This window comes from Lathyrus oleraceus, chromosome 1 (genome assembly GCF_024323335.1).
Source record: "Lathyrus oleraceus cultivar Zhongwan6 chromosome 1, CAAS_Psat_ZW6_1.0, whole genome shotgun sequence".
NCBI lineage: Eukaryota > Viridiplantae > Streptophyta > Magnoliopsida > Fabales > Fabaceae > Lathyrus > Lathyrus oleraceus.
In genome coordinates, this window is record NC_066579.1 from 302,690,240 (window position 1) to 302,709,989 (window position 19,750).

Genomic DNA, 19,750 nt, shown 5'->3' on the forward strand with positions numbered 1-19,750 from the left:
TATTTTTAATTAATAATTTGATTTGTAAAAATTCACAAAAGAATTTATATAATAATTTATTATATTTAACAAGTGATGCATCATTTTAAAATAGACATATAGTTAGTTTTAAATATAAAAATATTAAAACGATTTGAATTTAAAACAAATGAATAATTTCATTAATTAGATTAAATTAGGAGTTTAATCTATATATATTACAGGTATAAAATAATTTTTCACAATCATCCAATAGAAAATTACCATTTCACTATATTAAATCAATATTTTCCTCATTGTGCACATTTCATTTTTCTAATATCAAATTCTTTCCGTCTTAAAATAAAGTATTTAATTTAAAATAAATATCATTCTCAATTTTTAAGATATAAATAATTGTTATTTTCCAATTTTATTCTATTTCTTAATTATTATTCTATATATTACTTACAACACATTAATAATATTAAATTTAATAAGAATAAACTATATTATAATAATATTATTTCATTTTTTAATCTCGAAACAAAAACCTTAAATAATATTCATTTTAAGACGAAGAGAGTATAATCAAGTCAATTAAATTACTAATCATTTTAAAAAACATGCAAAGTCAAATAGTAGTAGATCACAAAAACAAAAAGTAAAACAAAAGGATATTAGACACGTGTATCATATTGCAACTATATTTAATATTTTATCATATCTTATTCATAAATTAAATATAATAAAAAAAACAAATTCAAAATGAAGAAAAAAAAAACCAAACTTAAATCCAAAATCTCAAAAAGATGCTCGAACAAAAACAACAAATACTGACACCACTTTGACCTTAGCACGCAGCCTAACAAACTCTGTATCACTCGCCACCACATTGCAGCATTTACGCATTCCACACGTTTTCTATCGTTAGATCAACTTTTAACGGTCTTGATTTTAGTATAGTTTTTAATTTACTTAAAAATAAAATACTATATTTTAAATATAGACTATCCGATTTTAATCCAACGGCTATAAATGGGTCTAATGCGTGAACGCAGAAAATATTGAATGCAGGAAACCTGGTCCCACCACACTCTTTCTCTTTTAAAATAAATAAATAAAAACCCAAAATCCGTTCGTTTTAATACCCACAATAATTAATTAATAATAAAGTAACCGATTTTAACTCTTTGTTTTCTCTTCCAAAATCAAAACATACAATAATAAAAGAGTTACTACACTTTCTCTCTCTCTTCTTTTTTTTCCTTTCTGGTTCTTAAAAAAAAAAACTTTAACATTCAAATTCAATATCAAAAGTTTAAAATCCAGAAAAGAAAACACATATTCTGTGGGTGCATTTTCTTGTTTTACATTTTTCTATATTAAAAATTCACTTTGTCAAATTTTTTATTTCCGATGATCCTCTTTTTATTTTTCATTTAAAAAAAAAGAAAAAACCTATTAATTTCCAAAAATAAATATAATTTATATTTTACTTATTTATCTTTATGGTGATATAATAAAAAATCTTTTCATAGATGGAAAGTAGCAAACAAATTCCTGAATTCAATCAGCTTAGTCAAATGAGTAAAATAGTTTTATTTTGTCTTTTATATTAAATAAATATTAAAAAAATACATGTACCAAAAATACAAACAAAATCCTATCCAAATTCTCTGTTATCCCAATAACAAAAATATAATTGTTTTTCATATCTAAATATATTAAGAGTATTAAAACCCTTATTTTCTCATTCATTTGAGAAACTTAATTTTTCTGGTTTTCTGGTTTTTCTTTTTCTCTCAAAAATCTTTGATTGACAACAATGTCATCTTCTTCCTCTTGGAGTTGCTTTGGAGATTCTCTATCCAATCTGCAACGCTTTCTTCAATGTGTTACCCCTGTTGTTCCTTCACAAACTCTGCCACAGGTATTTTTATTTTTAATTATTTATTTATTTATTTTTTAATTGTTGATTTATTTATTGGATCAGTTTTTGATTTTTGAATGCTTCAGTTGCCAGTGTCGATGTTTTCATTCTTCTTCTCTGTTTTTGCTTTGTCAATTCATGGAACAGTGTGCTGATTCTGTGATTGTTTTTTTTTCAGTAGGGGCATATTTGTACTTTAATAATATATTTTTTTACATTATTAGTTTACAATTATAATTATGGGATTCTGTTTTTCAAATTTTGAAAAGACTTACTGTATTCAATGAATTAACATCAACAATTAAAAATAATAACTTTTGATTTTGCAAAAATTTATTTTATCTGATACTGTTATTGCAAAAAATAATAACTATTCTAGTACCCGTTAAAAAAAAATTAATGAACTAAGAAAAGTTTTTAAATTTAATACATTAATTCAAACCTCTAGCTGTTTTCTTAAGTTGACACAATAACGAAAATCAATAAAAAAATATTATAAAATAGGTTAAAGTTTGAAAAGAAAAATTGATTTTTATTTATTTACTATGAATGGTATTAGAGTTCTGCTTGGTATAATATCAAATTTTTATTTTTAATTATATTTTATTAACTTATTGGTAATATTTCTCCTCAAAACAATAGTTTCCTAATAATAGTTTTTTTAATATTTATAAATTATAAATTCTAATAGTAGAAAACACATCATATAATTAATAAAGATAATTAGTAAAGCTATTTTTTTACTAAAACCATTTCTTATTTTATTTTATTTATATGACTAAAAAATGCATAAAATTAGGAAAATTGACTCTTATAAGTTATAAGTTATTGTCTCAAAAAAGTTATGTTATTTGAGTTCTCAATAAGTGATTAATAATAAACATAACGCCAAATAATATATTATAGTATTAGAATATGAATATACATCATTGTCAAGGGTTTGACTAATGATTTCATTAATAAATCACTTTTATGAAATATTATTTATTTTGATTACTCTTGGATTTTTTTAATATCACGAGTCCTTAATACATATAAGATTTTTTTTAGAAAGAGACGCAAACACTCTTATTTTCATTTTGTATTAAATAGGATATATTTTGTTGAATTCTATTATATTTAATGTCATTTTTATCTAATAATTTAAGATATGAATAAACTATTTCATTTTATTAATGTCATTTTTATCATTGACTTTTAAAAAATCTTCATTCAGTTGTCTATTTTAGATTATTATAATTTATATTATATTATATTATATTATGCACATAAATAAAATGTAATCTATGGTCTATGTCGCCACAAAAGCTATCTTGTTTTGAAAATGATATTTCTTTAGTACTTTATTAATTAAATTATTTTATATTTTCTTACTTTTTCGCATGTTTTAATGTAAGAAAATTAAAGAGTAAATACTTCAGTATTTTAAAGTTTTATTAGATATATCTCCATCATTCAATTTTGATCATTTTTTTTCTAGAGACTTTTATTTTATTTAGTCAAATCATGATTCCTTATCATAATGAAGAAAAAAAACCAAGTCTTCATAATTTATTGCTTTGAAAAAATCCCTTGGATTTTTGTTTTGTTAGGGAAAAGATCAATTTTATTATCCTAAACTGATTTTATTTGGAAACTTAAGATATTTGAATTAGAATAGAAAACAAAGTACTCTATTTTAATTGGCCATTGGATTAAGACTTGAAGAGGACATAGGCTAAAACTTTAGATAATACTCCAAAAAGAATAATTGAAAGAATCGAAATTGATAATAGCTTTATATTTCCCCATGTGTATGTAGTGTGCCAAAAAAAATTGGTCAGTATCTATACAAAATTATATGGTATTAGTATTTTTTTGTATATGCTTTTGTTTAGTGGTCCTGTGAAAATTTTATATGGTACTGGTATTTTTTGTTGTTTTACAAGTCTATTATTGAAAGAGATATTTATTATAGAATTTAACATTTTGAGTTTTTGTTTTAAGTTTTTTCTAGTTAGTGTTAAGTTGCACTGTTAATGTTGTTATGTAGCTTAATCAATCTCTTTTATTTTTGAGAATTAGTTAATGTTTTGAAGTATTTTTCAAATTAAGCAGTTTGAATCCAAGTCTAAAAATAAAATTTTGTATTTCTGAAATTCATAGAATAAATTTGTCGTCCATACGTGTGAGTAATTTTTGTCCATAATATTTTTGTCCACAATTGTAAAAGGAGAAAATGAAATGTATAAAAAAACAAGGTTTTGGAGGCTAGGACCATTGTTTCTTAGTTGTTATGAAGAAAAAAAAAAATAGTTTTGGGGATTATATATATATATATATATATATATATATATATATATATATATATATATATATATATATATATATATATATATATATATATATATATATATATATATATATATATATATATATATATATATATATATATATATATATATATATATAAATATAATATATCGGAAAATGAATTTAGATGGTTTGGACATGTAAAAAAATAATTTAATTTTGTAGTAAGGATAGCAAGCTAGGAGGGTAGTCAAACATATAAATGTAGAAGAAGATCTAAAAAAATCGTAAGATTTTTTTTTTGAAATTTTTGACATTAATGAGTTAATAGAAATGTGATTCTTTTATATAATATTATGGTGTAATTTGTTCCACTTAGCTGATCATATTTAGTGAAATAAAAATTCTTTCTTAGTTGTCGTAAATAGATGTACTATTGTGAATGGAAGTGAATTTGTGTTGTTGATCTCGTGAGTTTTGATAGAAAAATTGTTATTCTTTAAATTAGATTGTGAAAGAACATTTGAATTTTAGTTTGTGATAGAGTTAGTTGGGTTAGTTGTTATATTTGCTTATAGGTAATTATCAGTTAGTTAAAATTTGTAAGTCGGTCATGGCCACTCTATAAAGTTTATCATGTATTCGTCGTAAAGAATATCTTATCATTGAATCAATACAAAATAATTCAATCATTTCTTATTTTATTTGTCTCTTTCTTGAATCGATACAAAATAGATTTTTTATCTTAATTTTTTTTTCTTTTATCATGTTATATTTCAGAGTTGCTCTAATGATTTCAACATCCAATGGAAACCTCTTGGTAAAGACACAATTGAATGTTTTACTTTGAAAGATCTTTGGAACCGTTTTTATGAATGGAGTGCATATGGTGCTAGTACACCTATGATATTAGAGGATGGAGAAAATGTGGTTCAATACTATGTTCCATATCTATCTGCCATCCAAATCTACACCAACAAATCTGTTGTAGCTTCTCGGTATGGTCATGTCTTATCTTTATATTATGATTGTGTTACGTAATTAGGTATACTTGCCAAAAGCTTATTAGTCATGTTTCTCAATTCTTTCCAATTATAGGAATCGAAGAGAGGATAATGATGGAGTTGAATTCGAAAGTGACTCGTGGAGCGATGATAGTGGAAGTGATAACTTGTCTAGATCGTTAAGTAACGATTCAAGCAAATCTTGGGATGCTATTTCTGAAGAATCAAGCTCTGACCAAGAGGGTTCATGTCAAACAAAGGATAAGCTTGGCAACCTATACTTAAGCTATATTGAGATGTCTTCACCTTATCATAGAGTTCCGCTTGCATTGAAGGTACTTATCTTTAAGTAACAACGTCGATTGATGTATCTGTGTATTAATTGTTTCTTGTTTCAGATACCTGAGTTAGCGAAAACCTATCCGGAGCTCATGACATTGAAGAGTGTTGATCTTTCTCCTGCAAGTTGGATGGCTGTTTCGTGGTGAATATAATTTGTTAATTTCTTCATCATGTTCTTTATAGTTTTTATAAGATGTATTGATCCTATGCTGATGATTAGGTACCCGATCTATACCATCCCTAGTCGAAAAAATGACAAGGACATGGAAGCATGCTTCCTCACTTACCATACATTGTCATCATCTTTTCAAGGTATTTTAAAGTAATATTATTACAATGAATTTCATCTTTCCATTAGTAACCCAGGTGTTTGTAAGATTAACACGAATTTTAGATTGTTGAAAAATAGTGTTTGATATTGCATGGTCGATACTCTTCGTATATTTTTAATTTAATATCATATGTCTTTTTATATAGATCATTAAAAATTAAGATTAAATATATTAAATTTTCATATGTTTTTTATTTATATTCCGTTCTAGATGGAGTATACTCTAAGATCTTTCATGTGGCTTAACTCAAATGTTTTGTGATGTAAAGCTTCATGTTAGTTCTTATATGTATATGCAGATTTTGAAACGGAGAATCATGGTATGGATATAGACAAAGACAAAGATCTATGTTGTTTAAGTGGCTGGGAAAATATTGTAGGACATCATGATTACAAGAAAAAAAGTAAAAGCTCAATTTCTATACCCCCATTTGGGTTAGCCACTTACAAAATGCAGAGTGATCTTTGGCTAAACTCTGATCCACATGATTATGAAAGTATATCATATCTTTATAGCGCAGCAGAATCATGGTTGAAACAACTCAACGTCGATCACCATGACTTCAACTTCTTCACATCAAACTCTATCTTGTAAATCAGTTTATGTTCCTTCGTCAGGCTTACCTGACTTTCCTTTGATTTAACCTTGAAACTAATGTCTCCTGACACAAATAAAACATGTTCATTTGGTGAAATTATGAAAACATTCAAAATGTTTGAAGATATATACGTCAAAAGGGTATATAACTTCTAAGCCAAGTGAAGTTTTGTGAATTAGGACCGAGTTTTCTTACCTATCCTTTTTTTTATATAAGGTATTGTTCTTGAAACAAGATCAAAGTTTGTTATAAGTAGTTGAACTATAATATATATGCTATGTAGTATAGTCTTTTTTTTAATGATTAAGCTTTATGTTAGTTTTGTATATTCTTGTCATTTTCTTTTGATTTCAGAGGAGAATTATGTGAATGTGTTAGGAGTAAACAATTTAATAAAACAATTTTATATTAGATTTCAAGTGGCAAATCAAACCAGAATAAAATTAAAAAAGAAAAAAATTAAAAACATAAAACATAATAGCAACAAAAAACGTGGAATTCTTTTTCCATCTATAAAATTTTTAAGATATTTTTTATTTTATTTTATAAAAATTAACTTCTGGATTCTAGATTTTGTAATGTGTTTTTAAAGTTATTGAATTCTAAAATTTCAAAACAGTTGAATATGTGACAAGTACAATAAATATAAACACTTTATTAAATTTTATAAAATTCAACGTGTTACATGTTAAACACCAACAATAAATTATGAATAATTACAAATATTAATTAAACACAAATAAGTTCAAGGGTTAGAAAAGTTAGTTACTTTTTCATCCAACTTAATCATGAATGCTGCAATTTATCAGATGTACTAACACAAATTAAAGCTTGAACATATAATACATACAGGTTTGACCAGGTAGCATCTAACTCGAACATGATTCTCACATAATTATTGTTTTGATGTTGCATGTTGGTGAATTGAACATGTCCATCATCGTCGGTTGACAAACAATAATACTCAACACTGGCCACCATTCTTATGTCATGGTGGTTAAGACGATGATTTATTTGGTCATGTTGTCTCTTGTGATTATCGGTGTAATGTCAACAATAACCTTTTGAACAAATGGGGAGAAGTCTCATTATTGTAGTAATCCATATTTAGTTTATAGTTTCTTCTGGTTAGTATAGGTAATAAAAATTCATTATTTTTGTGATACGAACAACAAGTGAACCAAGCACGTTATTTTATAGAAGTTCTTGTGCATTCTATTCCATACAAAGTTTTTATGTGATCTAAACCACACAATAGAAATCAAAAGTTTAACATGTTTTAGATTATAAAAATCGAACCATACGAAAAACTCCTCAACATGGATTTAGATTATAGAATTTTAATTATAATGACGTCTCTCATAATGATTTCAGATTATAGAATTGGAACCATACAAAACACTCGTGAGCATAGATTCAAACTAAAGAATGAGTTTGTAGGTGACAATAGGCTAGTGCATAATATTTTTTTGTTAATAACACCTTCAAATTACACCAATATAAATAATAACATAACATGACATTAAGAAATTTACCAAAAGAGGGGTGTTCGAATTAGTGCATAGGCAATTCGGGAAGAACGAAGGGTCAAGAGTGTGCCACTCGCCCCACCCCAAGTCTTTCTAAATTATATCTCTAAACAATTATTTGAAAATACATTTTAATAAAAAGAAAACTTATTCAAAATAATTGAAAATTAATTTTTCTAAAAATACAAATTTCTAAAATTCATCTAAAATTGTATGTTTTTTCTGAAAAAAAGAAAAATAGTTTTTCATTCGGAAAATAAAAAATGAAAAAATAATTTTTCTTTTTTTAGGAAAAATATCAAAATAAAAAAGTTTATTTTTTTTTCAGAAAAAAAAATCATGTGCTATAAAATAGTTTTTTAAAGAAAACAAAAGATTTTTTTTAAAAATTCCCGAAATAGAAAAAAACTCCTTAAAATAATTATTTTTCTTAAAACTATAAAAAAATCAACTTTTTTGAATATGTTTTTTCTTATATTTCTAAAAATGGAAAAACTATTTCTTTTTTAAAATTTTTTTCTTTAAAATGTGATTTAAAAAAATTCAAAATATAAAACGTGTTTATAATCAAACTGATTATATATCGATTTATAAATACAAATCTTTTATAACTTTAAAACCATTTTATTGAGTGATTATTAAAAATTGAACTAAATTATTAATAAGGTTTGAAATAATAAAGTGATGAAAATAAAAGAGAATCATGACCGTCTCAATCAATTTATAAGTCATGTTCTAATATTTAAAAAATAATAATTTTTTAATAAAAAATAAAATTTAAAAAAACATCTTTTTCTAAAAAAGGCTAAATATAAAAAGAAATTATTTTCATGAAATTATATTATACACAAAACATTATATAAAAGAAATGCATTCAATTTTAAAAAAAATCAGTATCCAATAAAAGAGACATTTGAAAAACTCTTTACCACTAACAATGAGTCTATTTTCCAACCAAAGCTTTTTCAATTCTTCTTACAAACCATCTACAATAACTGTCATTATTTCGACTAATTTTCACCAGGTTTACTTTGATATTTTTACGTTGTTTAAATAATAAAAGTAAAAATTAAAAATACTAGCTACAAATCTGAATAATATATTTTTTATATTCTGGAATCCAATAGTTTAAATAAAACACACACTTTAGTTTGGAGATTTCATGAAACAATTTTGCAAGAGAAAAAAATTGCTTTTGTGTATGCTAGAAATAAGACACAAAATAGGTGAAAATTAGGAATATGATTCGATTTAAAAGTAAAAATGATGATTTAAATAAAATGAAAAGTGACTTGAATCAAGATGATAAAATCAGGATTTTGATTATTTGATTTGAGTCATTACTTGAATTGTGATTTAAGTCAAGCCAATCAATGACTCAAGTCACATATCACGCTAATGGAATTTCAAAATTGAGAATTCATTCATAATTCAAGTAAAAAAAAAGTTCTGATTATAGTCAAGGTGTCTTTTGATTCAAGTTTGGAAAGACCTTGAATCAAATCAAGTCTTTTAGCGTCAAAATTCATATATTTGTCTTACTCGTGATTCGAGTCAAGTAAAATTGTGATCGAGTCAAGCTTGTATGCTAATCTTGTTTTCAAATCTCTAACTTGTGATTCAAGCTACATAGCATTCAATTTTTTCAAATGCTCAATTTTAAAAAGCAATTGTGATTGATTTCAACCTAAGGGATAATCAAGAATAATTTCTTGGTGCATAAAATACTATAAAATAATAATCTTCATTTGACAAACCCATCAAAAGTTAGGTCTCAGTGGATTTCAAAATAGTCAGATGAATTGACTGATCAACTTCTTAAGTCCAAACTTCAAATCTTGATGAATTGATGATTAAGGACACTCAAATACGCTCAAATATGCATGAAATGATGAATGAAAGAACTTCCCTTGATTGTATTTGATCATGGGTTGAGGTTGCTTCATGAGCAAGGCACAATTGATGCACAGTTGAATTAGGGTTTCCTTGGGAAACAAGCCTTAAGCCCTTTGGTTTATCTTGATCAAATTGACAAATTGAGATACTTGGGAGGCATATATAATGAATGAGAGCTTTATGAACCACTGTCATGCTTGCTTTCAACTTCATTTGGCTATTCTTTGAGCATAGGGGTCTCCTAGGAGCCTTGGATCTTATGATTGCTCAAGCTACAAAACAAAAGATGTTAGTGACATATTTTTGTGCTTTTGGTTAGTAAACAAAATAAGAAAAGCAATAATATACAATTCAAGCATGCTTGGTGGTCTCAAACCAACTCACAAGTCCCAACCCTAGGGTAAAGGAGTCAAGATGCTATGATCCTTGAGGCAATGCATAATGCAATGATATGATGCCATGAGGGATCTTAGGGTCAAAATTAAGGTCTTACAGTTATGTATCTTAATATTGCGCTTTTCATGCAAAGCTGTGTGTGATTATGTGAAGATTAAATGTGCTATTCATGGAGTAATTTGATTTAAAACCAGATTGTTTTATTTTCCAATAAGGGATGATTAGCTGCTGTTTCTTAGAAGATACCCAAGGAAAATAGAATTAGGGTTTTATGCTGCCCAGGCCCATTCAAAAGCTTTTATTTAAAGGCCATGTAAAACTTTGTTTAAACACACAAGAGATGAACAATAAAGAGAGAGAGTTTTAGGGTTTTAGCCTTGTGTGGGATTGTGTATTGTGAGCCATTCATTCATCTTAGTGATGTTTGAACTGGACTGACTTTTGTGTTGTAATTTTTCCACTCTAAGCTTTGAGCACGAGTGTTTGTTTACTTGGTTGAAGCTTTTAAGCAAGATCAAGTATGTGTCCTTGAAGAGTGTCTTCTTTCTTTTTAATATTTGTTTTTATATCACTACTGTGATTGAGGGGGATTGAGTAGGGTCTCATATCTAAGAGTTCTTAGATAGAAGTCACACGGGTAGAGATTAGGTGAAAAGATTGTAACTTGAAGTTGTTTATTGAGAGTCTTTGAACTAATTATGTTTAGTGGATTTCCTTCCTGGCTTGGTAGCCCCCAGACGTAGGTGAGTTTGCACCGAACTGGGTTAACAATTGCTTGTGTCACTTGTTCAATTGTTTCTTTGTTTTATCCTGTTTATATTTTAGTTGTTGTTCAGATATCAGTGTCGTGACATTACCTTCGACATCTCATATTTGATACCAGAATTTCACTTTTGCTATGAGCTTCAAATGAAAATGGTTTCTTCACCAAAGATGTAGCTATTCCACTCCTATTCTATTTGGTCACACATTTGACATCATTTGGATTTGGCATGAGGGAGTTATGGGTTTTATAAGTTGAGGAAAATTGCTTGTTCAATGATAATGGTCAAAATTAATGAATTTGGCCTCAATTTTCTCCAATTCCAAGTATATTGAAAGATACAGGGATTTGAATTTTGAGGATCATGAAGTGAGTTGCTTCGATTTGACCTCAAAGCAACTCAATCTTATTGTCTATATTGGTAGGACTTTAGCCAACCAAAAATCAAAGAGAATGGTGAAGAATTGAGAGAGAATTTAAGAGATGAAAATTATGAAAAATCACCTTCGAGGGAGCTCGAATCTTGCTTCCAATTGGCCTTGGCTTGAATTCAGAAGCTTGCAGAAGTTGAATTGGATCAAGGAAAGGCTTGGATTCTTGGAGTTTCAACTTCAAAACCGAAGTGAAATTGAAACTCAATTTTCAATTGAAAACCTTCAAGTTTATCCTCTAATGGTGAGAGTTTGGATTGCAGGTTCAAAGCTTGGGCAAGGTGTCCTTAATTCTGAGCATGAATGGTCTTATTTATAGGCAATGCGATTGGTTTTCAAACCCTTCCATCAAAATTCCAAAAATAGAAATTCACTCTTGCATGGTTGCATGGGCATGTGATAGGCCCATGAAATGATGTAATCAGGTCCAAATTTCATCATGTGCAATGCTGAAAGTGTGTCATGTAATCATGCAATGGAAATTGGAATGTGAACATGAGATTCATCCAAATGAAGCCTTGAAGAGAAACCATGCACAAGTCATCCAATTCTCTGCCAAATGAAAATGATTTTGGACTTTTTGGAAAGGTAAGATCAAGGGAGACAACTTTCATGTTGAACACTTTTCCATTTGAAGCTTGGATCATGATGCATTTTGAGGTGGATGTTTTGAAAATCAAACATAAATGAAATTTTTCTAAGTATCAAGCTAAATGTTCACTTCTTCCAGCTTGAATAACTTTTGCTATGGGCTTTAAATGGAAACAGTTCCTTTATCAAAGTTGTATCTATTTCAAACATATTCAATTTGGTTACAAATTTGACCTCATTTACATTTGGCATGAAGGAGTTATGCATTTTAGAAGTTGAGGGAAATCACTTGTTCAATGGTAATGGCCCAAAATGACCTATAATATTTTCTCTTGGCACATGCCTTTGCAAGTTGGAATTGAATTTCTTCCAATAATAAAAGTTGGAGAAGACATATTTAATTTGATCATTAAACTTTAATGAATTTCATCTCATAAAAATTTAGCAAATTATGGTCCTTGGAAGTGGACCTCCTAACTAGGGTTCAAAGAAAATGACCAATAATCTTTTTCCTTAAAAAGGGCTTTCCAAGAAAAACTACCTCTTGACTTAAACATGAAATTTGTTTGGAATGTCATAAGGAGTAAATTTTCTCTTGGAATCATTTTCATATGACAAAAATGTGTAGGAGATAGGGTGTGGTGAACCTTAGTTTTGACCAGTTCACTTTCTCTGGTCAACCACCATGAACCAACTTGCAAACTTGAAACTCTCTTGATATTTGGGACTCATGCAGGATCATATATGTATAAGATGATGTAATATGAAGTATCCCTTGAAATATTGGATCAAATTATGAATAAACTTGTTGAGGAAGTCACACAAGATACCCAGATGAATTAGGGCTTCCAAGGCAAACAAGCTTCAAACTCCTGGTGAATTATTGATCAAAATGATCAATGAAGATCATGGGGATCCATATATGATGTCTAGAATCAATGTGAACTATATATTGATTAGTATCATTGCATTAAGGGTATCAAACCCTATATATGATCTTGATGAGGCCTTGGTGAACACACACACTACCTACAAAAGAAGTAAACTATACATTGACATATTTTGGTATTTGGGTTAGTAAACAAGGAAAAACAAAGTATGATACAATCAAATATGCTTGGTGGTCTCTACCAATGCAAACCCAATGCATGAGGGGGTAAGGAGGATGCCAAGGTGTGATCCCAAAGCCAATGCATATGATGAGATATCATGAGGGATCTTAGGTTCAAAATTGGGGTCTTACAGCCACCCCTATTTAAGGACATTCTAACTAATGATGTGTAGGTTAAAATCTTTGTATCAACTCAGTAGAATGGAATTAAATAACAACATATAGAAACCAATTTTAGTCCATAAGAGACCTCATGATGCATATGACATGAATGCTAAAATAATATTTGTGGAGAATATGTTTCCACAAAGGAAAAGAATCCGGAGAGACTGAAAATCCACAGGAGCATAATGCATTCCATAAGAAAAACTCACTAGGGAGACATAGACTCTAGGAATAAGAGATATGCGTAGGCCAGGCTACGTCTTGAAACCTGTTGGAGACACAAGGTGTTTTCCATAAAATAAATCAATGGAAGGACTAGGTTGGGGATAAGGGAAAATCTGTAGGAGAGACGGGTAGATCAGAACAAAGCAAAAATACCTGAATCAAACTCAATTGGGGAAGAATAAACTTCAACACAGGAGTACCAAAAATATATTATCTATTACCGGTTCCTGGGTAGGGAGATAATACACTCTAACAGAGGGACATATATTACCGGTTAGGGTAAACATATCAAGGATGACTCGCTGAGGAAAAAGATATGTATTCGTTACTGGTTACTGGGTAAGAATTACCTACTATGGAAAAAGATCAAATAGGATTTACAACTACCGGTTATTGGGTAGAAGACCAAAGAGAGAGTATATGTCACTGATTAAAGTGAACATATCAAGGATAAACTCAAAGGGAGAATATCCTTCATTGGTTAGGATGAACATATCAAGGATAGAACACCAGGGGGAAAGAGAAAGAATATCCGTTACCGGTTAGGGTAAACATATCAAGGATAAACTTCCTAGGAGAAATAGGAATTATATCTATCAACTACTAGATAGAATACCAAAGAGAGAATATCCATCACCAGTTAGGATGAACATATCAAGGATAGACTCGGAGGGGAAAGTATGATTTACATATACAGGTTATTGGGCAGAAGACCGCAAATAGGAGAAAATCTGTCACCGATTAGAGTGAAACATATCAAGGATTAACTCTCTGGGGATAAAAGTAGGGATTACAACTACCTTTTACTGGGTAGAAAACCACAAAGGGAGAATATCCGTCACCGGTTAGGATGAACATATCAAGGATATAACTCTTTGGGGAAACGTGAAAATGAACCCGCTGGGGAAAATAAAGGAAGTAAATTACATTTACCGGGTATTGGGAAAAAGTAATGTACTCAACAATCGAGAAGGATATTACCAGTCATTGGGTAATTGTAGCGGGGTATTTGTTACCTTTAGATTTATTGATTAAATCAAAAGTAAACATACAATTCGAGTCGTCGCCGCACTTTTATTTATCCAAAGGAAAGGTTAAAAAGCGAACAAAAACCAAGTAAGAAGTTTTATCAAATCAAAAACTAATAAAAATGTTAGAGATCTAGGTAAGGGGGTTGGTTATGAAATGGGAAGGTTTTAAGCACCCAAAATATCCTTAGTACTCTAAGGGAGCCCTTTTTGCAAATGAGTGTTGTAGGTTGGTATTTGTGAAAATATTCGTGCAAACAAGATTGGGGAGATGAGAAAAGAATAGATTATATTTGCAATTTTGTTGTTTGAATGGATAAATCCATTGCCTACGTACCATCACAAAGGGAGGATCAAAACCTCGTAGTTCGGGGTAGAAAATCTCAAAAAAGATTGGCGAATTGATTTGGTCAAAAGCCTTAAGGTCTTTTGTTATCAAAGGGAGAAAACTCAGCCTAAACCAACAATCCACCATGTGAGGAGAGCTTCAACATACTAGTGAGGGGTTAACCCTATAATAAGTATGGAAGACTTATAGTCCAATCACTAAGGATAAGGTGAGGTTTACATAAACCATTATGATAACTCAAACCTATGACTAATGTTTATGAAAAAGGTTTTAACAAAGGTGGCCATTGGAATCACAAAAACAACTTGAAGTGAGTTGTATTTACGAGTTAGAAGTATTCACAAAATGAAGTCAAAGTTGACTTAAGGTTCATTCATAAGGAGTATTAATGAAAAGAGTTTGAAAAATCAATGGCATAAGGCCTAGGTTTCTAGTTTTGAAAACAATGTCAAAGTTTGCACAAAATGAGTTTGACTTGGGTTAGAGTGGAGAGAAGAAGAGAAGGGTTATTCCTAAAGCATACAAAGATAAGAGAAGAGATAAAACCATTGGAGTTCCTTTTCTTGAGATCATAGAGATGATTTAAGATGCTCCTTTCCTTTGGACTTAGCAAGCAACAAGCAATCAAAAAAAATATACATTCAAGCTCCTACGATCTCCACTTGGCTTGTCTCTCATAACTTGGTTACTCATGACAATGGTCCTTCTTACTATCTCAAGATGGAATCCCTATCACACAAGAGCAAACAATTGATGTGTGCTTTTCGCAAGCATACGAACGCGTCAGAGTAATATAAAAGATTGTCGAATCCACAGAGATCAAGTGTCAATCTATCGTTATCTATTGTTATGGTGTTTATCTAAGGTAATCAATATAAGGGTTTTTATAGTGTGCAAAGAAAAGTAAAGTATTAAATTAAGTTCAACTAATAAAGACATGCTCAAATGTAATTCACATAATCGATTAATAATCCAAGTACTTGCTAATAGAACTACTTATGGGAAGTGTTTCCTACTTTGAAAAGAACCAATTTAACAGGAACTGTCGCTTTCGCGTATTCAGAACCGAGTTGTAAAAAATAGGTCTTGGCGGCTCGAACCCAGGACTTCTACGTTGCAGTGAGGGGGGAGCTACCAACGAGCCATGTTGGTCCATTCGTTATTTATTCGCCTTCATTAAAATACATATTAATTCTACATGGATTTTTCCCTTTTGACACAACACCACCATGCATGTTACAACTTTCTCTCTTACGACAAGCTACTTTATTTTTTCTCATGCTGTTTCTTTCATGTGAATATAACAAACCTGTAACTTCATCTTATATCAAACTACACACATAAAATAAGATCATATGTAATCATCATGCAATAATAAAAATAGCCATGCACAAATCAAGAAGCTTATATTATTTTACTCATGTATTAGTTCTCTTTACTGCAAGTGATAATGATAAAACAAACTTTACACATACATGTAAAAGACAACCAAGGATTTATATTATCACAATTATATCATCATCATCATTATTATGTAATAACAACATGTGAAATAAACATAATCATGCTAGAAACAACACTCATATAATAATAATAATTAAATGGCAGATATAATTCTTTAATCATGCAAACAGAATTTCTCCAACATGCTATGACATATCAAGAACAGATGCATACTTGAATAAAGCAATATCAACATCCACCAAACCATGAATACATCATCTCAATATATATATTAAACCAATATTATTCATGCATGAATTAAGGAGTATTGCAAGGTAATCATGCTGGATGCAAATTCCCTAATGAACACTTATTGGGGATTTGATTCTTCTAGCTTGCTCACTGTATGTGTGTTGTTCTTATTCAGGCTATGAGTGCTTTATGGTTGCTTCTCTTTTCCCTTCCCGTGAACCTTCTTGCTAATAGAACTACTTATGGGCAGTGTTTCCTACTTTGAAAAGAACCAATTTAACAGGAACTGTCGCTTTCGCGTATTCAGAACCGAGTTGTACTGCCTAATCAAACCCTCTTATTGTCACTTATAAAAAGGCGCGCATTGCGTTAGAGTAGTAAACCTATTTTTAAGAAATATAGTATCTTAACCAAGTTGAAAAGTATTTTAAACTGGATTTCTTAACCAAAAGAGGTTCTCACGAACCAGACTCTAAACTTATAAACGCGTCTGAAAATAGTTTTAAAATCACTTTTCTTCTTACGTTAAAAACTCCTAATGAACTAAACAAAGCGTTTTCGCTGTATTTGAAATAGTTAAAAACAATTAAGTTTAAATAGACGTTGGACGGCTTTCGATCTTACCCAACGGAAATTAAGTGAGGGAAAACTTAAGTTGAAAGTTAAAATAGCCCTTAAGTGTTTCTACGAACAATTGTACGGATTATCGCTTCAATTACGATCCTTACATTCTAACCTTTATAGATTTAGTTATACATGGTAAAGTAAAGGTGCATTTTAATTTAAATAAAAGTAGTGCGAGTGCGGAAAGTAAATAAAAGTAGTGCGAGTGCGGAAAGTAAATAAAAGTAGTGCGAGTGCGGAAAATAAATAAAAGTAAAGCGAGTGCGAGAAATAAATAAAGTAAAGCGAGTGCGAGAAATAAATAAAGTAAAGACAGTGCGGGAAATAAATAAAGTAAAGATAGTGCGGGAAATAAATAAAGTAAAGCGAGTGTGAGAAATAAATAAAGTAAAGACAGTGTGGGAAATAAATAAAGTAAAGTGCGAGTGCAGGAAATAAATAAAGTAAGACAGTGCGGGAAATTAAAATAGATAAAGGCAAAGTAATAAAAACTTGCTCCAATCGGAGGGTTGAATAAAATGCGAAGCGGAAATGAAAATGGCGGCATGATTAACTTCCTTCCAAAGTGCTCCAAACTCGATTACAGACTCGATCACAAACTCGATTACACAATTGTGGTAACACCCCAATGCGTAGCGATTACCACTTTAAAATACTGAATATATGCCTAAGTGCAACTAAGTTTGCTCTAAGTTTGCATCTTCTCTAAGTTTGGATCATTAAACAAATGAATTCGAGTCTCTATTTATAGGCAAGTAAAATAATGAAATGATAAGGATGCCCTTCAGTTTGAAATTGGGAGGGAAAACTTTCCTTCTTGTGGCGCCCGCCACAAGTCCATGGCGCCCGCCATAAGGCCAAATTGTGGCACCTTAGTGGAAGTAGTGGGGAACATGGCAGTTGAGGGAAGTTGAGCTAGGACACGTCATGGCTGGGCCCATGGCGCCAGCCACAGTGGGAGCCACAAGTGTAAAATGCTGAATTTTAGGGTTTTTAGCTTGTTTTCACTCCTTTTCTCGATCGGGGCTCCGATTAAAGTAAAAACCTGAAAACAAAGAGAAACATAGTAATAACATAACAAAATAACAATAAAATAACTAAAATTCATGCAAAATCAGAGTTGAAAATACGGTGAATTTCAGTGTCATCAACAATCAAAAGGTTCACAACACAACAAGAGGAATGGACAAAGAATGAGTTTAGATAAGGGGTCCCTTGAAGTCAACTTTAAAGTTTAGCATTCTAAAGGCATGAGACCTAGTTGCTCTTCAACAAGTTTAGGATTCTAAAGGCATGAGGCCTAGTTGCTCTTGAACTCCTTTAAGCATAGGTAAAGTCCTAATTCTAAGTCATTTCTCCTTTTTGCATTGGGTTCACACAAACAAAGACAAAACAAACACAAAGCAACAATATATTTATATACAATAATGAGCTCAAATGAGCAAAAGGAAAATGGCATAAACATAAAATATGGGCTCAAGTGAGCAAAGTAAAAAGCAATATGAATAAATGAACAAGAAATAAGGTGCATTAAAGTAAATTGCAAGAAATTAAATGCTCAAATTAAAGTTAGTAATTAGTGGTTATGTTAGTGTGTCATAAGACAATTTAGCGCTATGTTAAGCAATCGTAAGTGGACTAATGTAGTAGTCACACCTATCTGAGGCCGGTTAATAAAACTATAGGCAAATAAACACAAGTTAGAGATCATTACTAGTAAGCCAAACTCCTAAAACTTGCCATGCCAAAAGAAAAGAAGAAAGGCCTTGTATGGACTTTAGGCTTTTTGCTTGACCAAGAAGCAACCTATCTTGGACACAAAGCAACTCACTTGATCTTGGATCAAGTTGAGTTTGATTTGGATCAAAGAAGATTAAACTTCTCACATGTCAAGACCAACCACAAATCATTAACTCATTGGCCAAAAGAAAAAGAAAAGAGATGAAGATGAAATGAAATAGAAAGAACATTCAAATGTCAAACACAATTGGTCAAAAGTGAATCAAATAATCATCAACCAATGGTAAACAGAAGATAAATGAAGATTAGAAGTCAACAAAGTCAAACATATTTTGTTGGTATTTTTGAAATTAAAAAAAATGCAAAATTAAAATGGACAAAATATGGTCAAACCTCAAATTCAATTCAAATCAACTTAAACAAGCCCAATTAAATTTTCATAGGTCTAACATGGTCAAACAAGGTTTGACAAATTTTCTCAATAATTTTTGAAATCAGAAACTATTTAAAATCAATTAAAAAACAATGAAAAATAACACAAATGAATTAAAAACTCAAATAAGTCTCAAATCAATTAAGAAATTGATGATACTATTTTTCATAGACTTATCATGATCCATATGTGTTAAGAAAATATTTTTGGAATTTTCAGATATCCAAAAGTATTTAAAATGAATTAAAAACTATTAAAAAACAAACAATTCACAAAAAATATTAAATGAAGTCACAAAAATAATTAAAAATCAGA

The 19,750-nt window shown here is 29.8% G+C and overlaps 1 protein-coding gene across 1 annotated transcript; it reads left to right on the forward strand.

The window, feature by feature from the left end:
• The first annotated feature begins 1,681 nt into the window (after positions 1-1,681).
• LOC127115688 (uncharacterized) lies at positions 1,682-6,759 on the forward strand. The gene is made up of 6 exons (XM_051047163.1): positions 1,682-1,891; positions 4,964-5,181; positions 5,282-5,522; positions 5,586-5,671; positions 5,750-5,841; positions 6,160-6,759. The coding sequence occupies exons 1-6, from the start codon at positions 1,787-1,789 to the stop codon at positions 6,453-6,455; spliced, it is 1,038 nt and encodes a 345-aa protein (XP_050903120.1). The 5' UTR covers positions 1,682-1,786; the 3' UTR covers positions 6,456-6,759.
• Positions 6,760-19,750: the final 12,991 nt, after the last annotated feature.